General features: G+C 41.0%; 1 protein-coding gene across 1 annotated transcript in view; it reads left to right on the forward strand.

The window, feature by feature from the left end:
- The first annotated feature begins 1189 nt into the window (after positions 1–1189).
- The window catches only part of Itga4 (integrin subunit alpha 4), a 72837-nt gene continuing 62375 nt past the window's right edge, over positions 1190–11651 (forward strand). The window contains exons 1-2 of the mRNA XM_021155222.2: positions 1190–1637; positions 1973–2094. Coding sequence (XP_021010881.1) covers positions 1441–1637; positions 1973–2094 — 319 coding nt within the window. The 5' untranslated portion in view covers positions 1190–1440. The remainder of the gene's footprint in view (positions 1638–1972; positions 2095–11651) is intronic.

Raw genomic sequence — 11651 nt, forward strand, 5'->3', positions numbered from 1 at the left:
TTCTTTCTTTCTTCCTTCCTTCCTTCCTTCTTTCCTTTCTTTCTTTCTTTCTTTCTTTCTTTNTTCCTTCCTTCCTTCCTTCTTTCCTTTCTTTCTTTCTTTCTTTCTTTCTTTCTTTCTTTCTTTCTTTCTTTCTTTCTTTCTTTCTTTCTTTCTTTCTTGTCATTTGTCTTTTTTTGCAACAAAGGTAAGAGGGCCAGCATCTCACCTGCTAACACTCACCAGCACTTGCCGCCTGCTCCAGCGTGAAAAGCAGGAGCAGATGGAGAGTGGATGGGGGCACGGGGAATGGAATATGGAGTGTAAAACATAAATTAAAAATAAAATAAAATTAAAAAAAAAAAGAAAAGAAAAGCAGCACACGAGGAGTATGTTCAGCAGAGGCCCATCACCTAGCTTAGGTGTGCTGTGACTCTGATCTCTGGTGGCTTTTTAGAAGCCCGTTATGACCTTGTCTTAGGCTGTGTCTACACATCTGGTGGTAGGTATGTCCTGGGGTAACTGAGAGTGTCTGTGTACATGGGGACTAGTTATGAAGAAGTGAGCAAGGGGCGGAGTCTGCTAAGTGAGGCAAGTCACAGAATTTCCTTAGCTAGCCTGGGTTTCGGTGTTAGGCTATTGCCTGGCTTGCTCATGCATACAGACTCTATTTAAGAGGAAGTGTATAGAGAGGAAGGAAGCCTGCATAAAAGGCTGCAGACCTGGGAGTTTTGAAGAGACTAGCCATATACTTTTGTCACCAAATGCTCCAATAGGGCTGGGGCGGGAGGGGCGCAGCAGCTTTGGCTTCTTGCAAACTGTGTAATTTCTGTATGCTACACAGCACATAAGTGGCAGAGGAAGTTCTGGAAGGTTCTCCACAGTCTTAGTTCCCAAATTATTGGCCACTGGGACTGGCCCTGGAGGCCAGTCACTTGGTGAAGTCCCCCAAGGCATCAAGCCTTAGCCATCTTTCAAAAGGGAATCCCCTGATCTGTTTTGTGTTCCCCCAAGGGTTATTTTTGCTGGGCCCCAGAAGCCACTGTGTGTGATGTCTGCCAGGGTGTGAGTCCATGCAACCTAGGTCCCCTAGCGCCCCCTACAGCTGCTGCGGGGCAGGGATGGGGATCGGGTTGGGGAGAGGGAGGCCAGGCTGTGAGCCACTACACCACACCCAAGACCCCACCCAGATCCTGGGAGCACCCGGCCCCTGGCCCCGGGGCCACAGAAACGGGGCGTGGGCCAGAGCCTGAAGCATCCCTGGCCACTACGATCGCTCCGCCTGTGACCACCAATTCCCCTCCTCTTCTGGCGTCCCTCTCTCCGCCCCTGTCGCCTGCCAGCACCGGACACGCTGCTGCACTTCATCTCTTGGGGCGCTCTTCTCTTTGGCCAACCGTCGCATCCTGTGCAACTCTGGTCAGTGGCCGTTTTGTGTTGAATGTTCTCCACCAAGAGCGCATGGCTGCGGAAGAGAGGTGCAGACCGAGGTCCCGAGGGATCGCCCTCCGGGAAGCGGTGATGCTGTTGTTGTACTTCGGGGTGCCAACCGGGCACTCCTACAACCTGGACCCGGAGAATGCACTGCTGTACCAGGGCCCCTCCGGCACGTTGTTTGGCTACTCGGTGGTGCTGCACAGCCACGGGTCTAAGCGCTGGTGAGTGCGCCCTCCCCAAGAGGCATGTCACAGCGCCTCCGCCTCTGGGATTCCTTGTCTGAATCAAACTTTCCGTCCTCCTGGGAGGTCAGAGAAAGACCTGGCTTCAGCCAGCTGCCTCACTGGAGAGACTTGGAACTAACTTATCTTGGGATGGCAGCCCCCAGGGTGCTCCTGGTACCTGGCTCCTGAGTCCTGGGTCTCCAGTCATGGGAAGAGGAGGTGGGCACCACTTCCCTTGCTGACCACTGCACAGCTGTCACAAGCCAACACGGGGCAGAGTGGGTGGGCAGACTGGTTCACGTCTGAGCGAACTTGCATGGTTCTTGCTTTAGGCTCATCGTGGGGGCTCCCACTGCCAGCTGGCTCTCTAATGCCTCAGTGGTCAATCCTGGGGCGATTTACAGATGCGGGATCAGAAAGAATCCAAACCAGACCTGCGAACAGCTCCAGCTGGGTGAGTTGGGTCCCTAAACCAAGATATAATGAACTTTCTCTCCTTCGTGGGCCCACTGCTGGGCAAGTCCAGGAAGACACTATGATGCCAGTCTCTTCTGGTTTAAAGTGCAAGCTTTTCAATTTTAACCCCATGCCAGCTTGCTTCTGGGAGTATTCTCCTCTCCTTTGCTTGCAACTGTATGTGATCTCAGTATCTTCCAAACCTCTTTCAGGGGAAGTCTCATAGCGTGGCTTCTAGCAAGCTACCTTCTACCAGTCCTAGAACTCTTCCATGTGTAAAATCTGTTTCAAAGCCTTAAAACTCTTCTCTGGCCGAGGACCCAGCCAGAGAGGGATTTTAAGGATTGTACTTCTGCCTCCAACTTCTCAACTTTGTTGTAGAGTGAGCTGCACATCAGGAATAGAAACTTTGATTGAGCCTATATCCCGCCATTTAGCCCAGGGATTTTTCTTCTCCTTCCTTTAAAAAAGACACTACATACCATAAAAGAATGGGAAGAAAAAAACAGCATGCCTTTTGTTAAAATCATAAATATAGGAGATCTGACATATAATTACTAATTTTCCTCCCCTCAAATTCTCCTGTAAAGCAGGTCTGTCTTTCAGCCCTCGTTTCTGTCTTTATTTAGGTTTTCAGCAACTTGAGAAATGTGCGCTGATGGCAGAGGAGACAAGTTTCATGTTTCAAAGTCAAAAGCAAAGTTGCTGCACACAGACACATGGGGAAAGAAAGGGGAACTAATATTAATTTAGATCTATCTTGCTCTCAGTACTGTTAAGCATGGCTGTGTATATTGCTCAATGTTTTCCCCTCACAGCAGCTCTAGTGTATGGTTGTACTGTTTCTGCTTCCTCAGGGCTCCCACACAGAGAGCTGTAGGTTCCTTCTTCAAAAGGACTTACCTAGACTTCGGGTTATCACTTCAGGTATACATCTGCAGTAAAGATAAAACTAAATGAAGGGTTTTGGTGTACTGTCTGGAGTTATGATACATTATCGATGATGATGAGCTATGGGTCAGAATTGCTACTTTTTATATTTATCTGTAAGTGGATGGTCTATTTGAGGATAACTTACTTTGTCATAAACCTTTTATATTCGTCTTTGTGGTTTGTTTGCTTGGTTTTATTTTTCTGTTTCTTTTCTTTGCACTTTTACCCCAGCACCCATAAGAATGAAGGAGTTATGTGTACACTGGATTAGGCTACAGCTGACACTAAAGTACGAAGGATTCTGGGAGTAGGAAAACACAAGGAGAGGAGAAGGTGGAGGGGGGAGGGGAGGACAAAGGGGAAGGGGAGAGAGCAACAAAACAAATTTTACTTAGAAAAAAAACCCTACTATGAAACTTGATTCTTTATAAAAGAAGGATGGGCCTCTGAGCATCATTAGGCATTCCCTCTTCCAAGGGGCAGACCTGGGCTCATAGAAGATTCACAGAGTTGTGCATTCTGAATGGTTACTTTTTTAAAAAAGGTATTTTCATTACCTGAGAGAGTTGTGCAATGAGTTGAAGCCTTGATCTGACGGCAATTTCTCAAAGGGTCTCAGGAAAGAGCAGTTTCTTCTGTGGTCCTGGCATTCTCTCTGTGATATTACAAACTCTGGTGGCTACATCCTGCCTGGAGGGTACGCCATCTATTTCTGGATGTTTGTATTTAACTGGAAGGGGATCATGTCCTGACATAATTATACAAACTTTTAGATGTCAGCAACTGTCAATTTAAATGAAAACCTAAGTTCACTGGGGGTGTGGAGTACAGAATTCACTACAGAGACATTTGAGTACAGTGGATACTTAAGAGATACGAAGTTCTGGGATGGCTGAATAAGGGGGAAGTACAAGTTTTATCGTCATCCATGGTAAGCCAAAGTGACATTTTTTTTTTAACTTCAAGATTTGAGTCAACAACAAAAATACTGAAATGAAAGAGATCACAAATGAGTCTGAGGTCCCAGTCAATTGAATGACTACAGCCTTGGCTATGGGAACACTCAGAAGAGTTTTGTGAGGAACGTGCCTGAACTTACTTCTCAGTGAAGACTCTGAACAATACATTCTCAGTTTCTACAGAGAAAATGGTTCCTTTATTAAGAACAAATTCAAAAGTAATTTGAATCTAGAAGGTATAATGCTGACTCTTAATGTCCAGAAAGAAAGCTAAAAATCACCAGTTGATTAGCAGAAACATATTAAGATTGCAAGGTTTGTAGACTAGGCATCACTACTTAAAAACATATTTTGTGTATGTATGTTTGTGAAGAAAGAAATGAGGGAGAAAGTTACCTATATATACACAAAGTCTTCTGTATGTTCTGAGTGATATTATTTATATAATTAATTATAATGATAGATTGTCTTATCTATAATGTGGTTGATTATATTCTAAAGTTCAAACATTCTTAGACTATCCAGGAGTGGTGGCACATATTTTTAACCCCAGCACTCCGGAGGCAGAGGCAGGTAGAACTCTGTGAGTTCAGTTCCAGATCAGTCTGGTCCATATAGCAAGTTCCAGGAGAGCCAGACCTAAGTTATACCCTGTCTCAACCCCTGCCCACCCGCACCCCAAATACTTAGCTCAGTATCAAATATGTACCAGCTATTCAAAAATTAGCTGTTATTTATTTATCTTTTTAAGACTATATGTGACGTCTACAATAAAATGTTATCAAAATAAGTAATTAGGGTCAATTCATAAGCTAAGTAAAAAATGTTAATTATATAAACAAAAATATAACAAATTGAAATGAAACAAAATAAAAATGAAGTCATTGGTCCATGAAAATGGTTATACTAAGGTAGAGCTATTGGCAGTAAGTAGCCTCTTGCCTCTGGAAGGACTTCACTTTTTATCATGGTTCGTAAAGTGCCCAGTCATTTAAACTGTCCATTGGCTCTTCAGTTCCAAATAGTCATCTGCGGTTGTTTCCAAGTCTCTCTAGTAGGTCAGATAAAGGGCTGGATCCGATAGATTCCTGTGCTCTCCCACCCTAGTGTAACCTATGGCTGATGCTAACGCATACCATGCTGTATTCACTATAACCATAATCAGAGTTGAGCAGGAGACAGGAGTACTCATTTATCTAGCATGCTCAGGGGAGATATTGGCAGTACCCTTTCAGCAGAACGAATTGGTGGCTGAGGTGACCAAGGGGTTGTTTAAGCAACCCTGAGGGTGTTTTCTTCCTGTGTTCTCAGCCTCCCTCTGGCACCCTGCCTGCCTCTGTTGTTTTTCGGTTTCTTGCTACTTCCTTCCATGAACAAAAATGTAGTCTCCCCTCAGGAGCACTACAAGTAAGTCTACGCCTACTTGTGGAGATAGTCTCTAAGGGGCTCCAGGTGATTTGCAGTTTACCCTCTTCTCTGTCAGCTACTCTGTACCTTCACTAGGAGTTGTTTAATGAGTTTATTTGGTCACTGATAGTTTTAGAGTCAAGATGATAAAAATGACAACTCCATGAGTACATTTAAGCATGATCTCTGCTTGAAATGCCAGTATTCAACAGAGCAGAACAGAACACCACATCAATGATACAAAACGTATGTGGTTATCAAGACACTCTAGATGTAAAAAAAAAAAAAAAAAAAGACATTTATTTTCTGTGAGTACACTATCGCTCTCTTCAGACTCTTGAGAAGAGGGCATCAGATCCCATTACAGATAGCTGTGAGTCACCAAGGGGTTGCTGGGAATTAAACTCAGGACCTCTGGAAGGCAGTCAGTGCTCTTAACCACTGAGCCATCTCTCCAGCCTGACACTCTGAGTGTTTAATAGTTTATAGTTACCAAAATAGAATAGCTCTCTGCTCTTGTCTCTCTCCATTTTCTCACTCTCCTTGCCCTCACTCTCCCTTCCCTTCCCCCTCCCTCTTTCCTTCTCCTCCCTTAGTCTGTGTGTGTGTGTGTGTGTAGACAAAGAGAAAGAGAGGTACTACAGCTCTTAATGACTGTCTTTATGGGCAATAGAATTTAAAGTTACCCGGTTATATAGTTCAATAGATTAGTCACTGGCCACATGTGGCTTTTGAGACACGGAATGCCCATAGTAAGAAGCTCTATCTAAGACAGTTCAAAACGAAGCTATGATTACCTCATAAAAAATATCTTAAACTAGTATTAATAACCTACATACTTTTTTTAATTGATTGAACATTTCTTTTTGCTTTTGTCATATGACAACCCTTCAGTTAAAAATGAGTGTTGAGTGCACTTTACATTTCTACTGAACAGCACTAACTCCCTACAATTTCATTTTGGTGGGGGCTCTCCTGCATCTGTGCCTGAGTGAGTGGGACCCTCACTTCTTTTACAGATGCAGAGCTCTGGCCACTCTGTTAAGCTTCCTGCCTGGACTTCTTTTTCTCTTCCTGGAAAGACCAATGGTCCATAGCAACTAGGTCACCATTAATGGTTTTGAATGTATTTCTGGAAACATTGCCTTAGGAAAATCTCCTGTTTTTATATTTCATACTCTATTTGGGAAGGGGTCGAGTTTCTAAGTATTGCATCATTTCTGCCTGATTGGCAAGAGTTCATAATACTAAAATACAAACACTTAACTGTTAAAGCTTCAAATATATTTTTTGTAATATTCATTTGTTTGCAATTAAAATTAAAATTGTAGCTTATGAAGCCAAGGTTAATACAGATGGTCAATTTGAAAAGTTATCCTCAAATACAGGCTACTCTGAACACAGAAAATCATGATAGAGGACGCCATTAATCAACTCCCAGGTAACATGGCAAAAGCTGGGGTTAGGCAAGTGACTTAGTCGTTAAAGATATGAATCACCCTGGTAGAGGACTCAAGTTCAATTTCAGCATCCACACCAAGCAGCTTACAGCTTAACTACCTGTGAAGCCAGCTCGTGTGTGTGTGTGTGTGTGTGTGTGTGTGTGTGTGTGTGTGTATTTTAAAAATAAAAATGAGTATTTTAAAAGAAGAGAAGTTCTCCATTCTCCCTAATTAGAAAGATGAAGCTTTCTTAATACATTTCTTTTTAATATAAGATCAGATGTTCACTGGTTAATATTTCTAATGACTAAGACACTTTTCTTTTGTGAAAGATTTGGGGCCAGGTATTAGTAGTCAATTGTGCATAAGGCTTTATGTATTCATCTAGTCATTAGCTGAGGGATGTCTAAGGACCAGACCTAAATGCACAAAATCCTTTGTACAGCAGTTTTCCCAATCATGTGTTCATTATTGTACAAAACTGTGATGGAAGATCAAATGACAAGAACAAAGTATTGAGGAACTGAGAGCCATGTGGGGACAGAGTAAGTCTCAGGTAGAGAAAGAGATTATAAAAATAATACACCATTGAGGGTGTGACCACAGTGAGGTTCCCGTGCTCCAATAGATTGGCTCCATAGCCTTGACTTATGGGCAGCTAACTGGACTTGGTGGATTATTAGAGAAAAGTAAGGGCAGAAGGTGGAGGAAATAATGAAATGAGGAGAAGGAGGTGTTGGGGGAAATGGAGCTACATCTGGTGATAGTTCATCACATACATGTACAAAATTCTCAAAGAATAAAGAAAGAAAAAACATGCCAGACAGATCAAATATGTCCTTAGCCATGGAAAGCTAAGGACATTGAGAGCACAGTACATTGGAAGAACTGAACACTGTGTAGGATTGTGCTGCAGAGAGCTGTGAATGTGAGATTACAGAGATTATTTCTGGAACTCATTGTGGCTATGAACAGATCCTATGATGTGAATCATAGGGAAGTTATGTCTTCAGATTGTGTATTTAACACATAGTAACGGTACGATGAGTTCCTCAGAGTCAGCGGGTCAAGACTAAGAGTAGTATAACAAATATAGACAAATTCTGCTACTGGAGATAAGTTCCTAACTAGGAGAGTAGCAGGTTCTGCAGAAGTTTAGAGGATAGACTCAGAAACATTACTTTTTGAATAAGTAACAGGGTCAAGAAGAAATTCTCAAAGATATCACTAAAGGTTCTAATAGTTAATGGTGATGTGTACACCAAAGGGGTAGAACAGCAGGTATTCTGGGAAAGCCTTGTATTTCATTGGTATGAAATCTACTTCTATAGAAAAATAGACATCTATGAGTTAGATGTCTACTTGTAACGACCAGAGAGAAATCCATTCCAGTAAGTCAGTCAAGAGTGATTGCCATAGAGGGCAAAGTCAAAGCCATAGGGGTGAATGAGCTTAATCTGCAAGCTGTAGGGAGAGGATCAGAAGACCAAGGATAGAAATGAGGCCTTCTACAATTAGAAAAGGGCCTAGAATAGGGTTACTCAATTCCATTTCAGCTTAAACCATCTATGAGTGTTTAAGAATACCAGTTCCAGTGGCCCTGTATTGAATTAAGTCTCTAGAAGTCTGTCCAAGAAAGGAAGGAGTTTCCAGAGGTCCAAGGATGATTTCAAGGTTTATATGTGGTTGAGGACCGCTGGGGAAGATAGGAAGGGACTCATGAAAGAGAGAGCCAAGAAGGCAGAAAGAAAATCATGTGCACCTGGCATCGTGGAAGTTAGAGGATAAGAGGGTTTAGAAAAAGGGCAAGTGACTGAAAGTGTAAAAAGAACCTAGACATTCATTCCAAAGATAAGAACTCAGGTAGTTTCGCTGAGTTAGAGAAAATCTGTTCATCAATAACCTTGGAAAGACTAATCTTAAATGGTGGACACTGTAAAGTCTAGAATGAGAGCAAGAGATAATAATCCTTCCTACTTGTTCTTCCTTAAACCCTTTGGCATGCTGTGTCTAATAAATAAAGTTAAATAAAATGAGACTGAAAACCTCAGTGAACTCAGTCTAGATGATAAAAGAGGCAGGATAAGTGATTCATTAATGATTTTAGATATACATTGGCAGGGACAAATGTCAGGTACATCTGATAGGCTTTCTGGAATGGGGGGAACTGAGGAGTAAGCTGGTTTTCTTTGGTTTGATGATCACACAGGAAGAACTCAATATGAACCAAATGAATGGAGTTAGTGGGATTTTACAGGCTTTATTGCCAATCTCAGCTTTCCCCCAATGAGATTGCATTAGCAGTAGGTTGGAAGCGATTGCCTTAAAAAGCACAAAGTTTAATAAATAGCTCCTTGTGGGGAATCAGAACATTGAGCTGAGTTAATAAGTGACAGGACCGGGCTCAGTAATATCCATGTTTCTTTTGATGTCCTTAGTTTATATCTACCTTTTTAAATTATGAGCATTCTTTTTAAATTTTCAAACAGTGTAATTCATAATGAATATGTTCAGAAAGAATACAGCATACCTATTTTCAAACACCTTTATTTGGGAGGGTGGCTACTTCCATGAAGTGAATTAGCTATATTCTTTTCAAATTACACCTTGGGCTAGAGAGCGGTCTCAGTCCTTGAAGGTTAGGCTCCAATCACAGCTGATATATAGAAAACATGTCAGTTTACAACATCTGTGAAACTTTTGTAGCAGGACTTTACTCTTGGCTCAGGCACTATTTTCCTATGAATGTTTTCTACTGGACATTGTATCTGATAACTTCTGTGTGCCAGTCATGGTTTCTGCAATGCTTTAGTCTACCTAGCCTCTCAACTTCCTGCAGAGAAATGCCTCCTGATATCTTTAACTCCTCACCCTGGTGTGTGCCTTCACTGGCAGGGACAATGTGGCAAGTCCTCACTGATTTCCCTTAAACCTTCCTATCTTCCTGACCATCTATAGTTTTTATTTTTCTCTATCTATTTTACCTGTGAACTGTAAAATAGGAGCATAACATTTTCAACATTGGTCACTCTAGTTTTAAATGCAAGCATGTTTCTTCAGATTAATTTTCTATTTAGAATTTTGAATTATCTTGCTTGTGTGGGTAAAGGCACTTGTTGTGTTGACTAACAGGAGGTGGAGACAGGATAACCAGCTGGAGGCTCCTGGGACAGCATTTGCATTTGTAGACACACACACACATGCACACATGCACAGATACAGCCACACACATAAAATTCATACATAAAAGATTTAATTATTCAATTTTCACATAAGTTTTCCAAATGAATCGTTAAATCTAAGAAACTACCTGAAAACTATGAAAGTAGATTTTTTCCTTTATTATTTTCTAGTGTTGGAAACAAATGTCACTAAATTTTATCACTAAATTATTTTAAAAGTAGATTTAGTACAGAATTGGATTGTTAGGGATGCCAACATTTGAATAGTTGACCTGGAGAGTTGGTTCCTTGTGTTGACCCTTTCTTTCCAGCCCCATGCACCCATTAGGAGTTAGTTGTATGTCCTTTAACACGTGGTCGGTCTCCCTTTGTTAAAGGCACTTCATATTTGATGTTGATATTCATGATAATGCCTACTTCAAGAATACTTTGAAAAAAATAATTAATACATGTGTTTACAGGTATTAAAACTATGCTGGTATAAAAAAAAGATGTAGTAAACAAGAAAGTTATTTTTACCAAATATACCTATTGGAGTACATTTTCCCTTATAGCTCTTACAAGGAGTTGTATGAGTTTTCTAGAGGATTTTGAAGAAACTTGCGACTAAAAGACCTGTAGAGACCCAGATCATAGAATGGGGTCTCCACAAGTCACCTTGTTTTCTATATTTCTGAAGCTTTAAAATAATTCAGGATCAAGTCACATCTATGAAGTTTCACACCTACATCATGGTGCTAGTAATTGTGATGTGAAACATTTAGAATAGAATAATATAGAATTAGAAGAGAACAAAATTAGAATAGGGATGGGATGGGATGGCATAGGATAGAATAGAGTAGTGAAGAGTTAGAGGACTTCAATATCTGGCTTTATAATTTTTTGTGGATTATAATTTTTTTCCTACATATTGATCATGCTTGCTAGCCAATATCAGATTTTGCTAGCCATCCTAAGATCACATTTAAAGACCTCTTCTTAATTGAAGGAAAACATTTGAGAGTGTTTTATCATTTTGACATTTAATTTTATCTTTTCATTCTTGCTTGGCTCTCGATTTGCAGGAGCTTGGACATTTGGTGCTTTTCCTGTCCTGTGCCACCTTCAAAATGCCAGAGCTATGGTTTCCATTTCTCTTCATCATTTGTCAATATAAATTGCTATTGAGTTCCCACATCACTGCTATCTTTTAGAAGGATCACCACCATGTTTAATTAGATGTGTGAGAAAACTGCATGTTTTAATCATAGAATGTATAATATAACGAATGGACTTACCAGTACTTATGGTCTAGTAGAACAAACTAAATGTAAGGGCCATTTGGGTTAGAGCTGAAGACTGTTGCTGAATCTCATGGAACTGTGGGCGCCCTCTGGTGTCTAAATTGAAATCAGCAGAATGCACGTTCCTTGAGTGGAAGCATTTGTCATTTAGTGAACACCTACTAAGCGCTAGGAAGCCTTGTACACACAGGCATAAGTTCCCGTTATCTTCAACTGTATGTACTGGTGCATTTTATAAGCTGTTAATTTATCAGTCACTTTAGTTCCAGGTGATTTTTTTGTTGAACTCAGCAAGCAGAATATATATATATATATATATATATATATATATATATATATATATATATAT

This window comes from Mus caroli, chromosome 2 (assembly GCF_900094665.2).
Source record: "Mus caroli chromosome 2, CAROLI_EIJ_v1.1, whole genome shotgun sequence".
Taxonomy (NCBI): domain Eukaryota; kingdom Metazoa; phylum Chordata; class Mammalia; order Rodentia; family Muridae; genus Mus; species Mus caroli.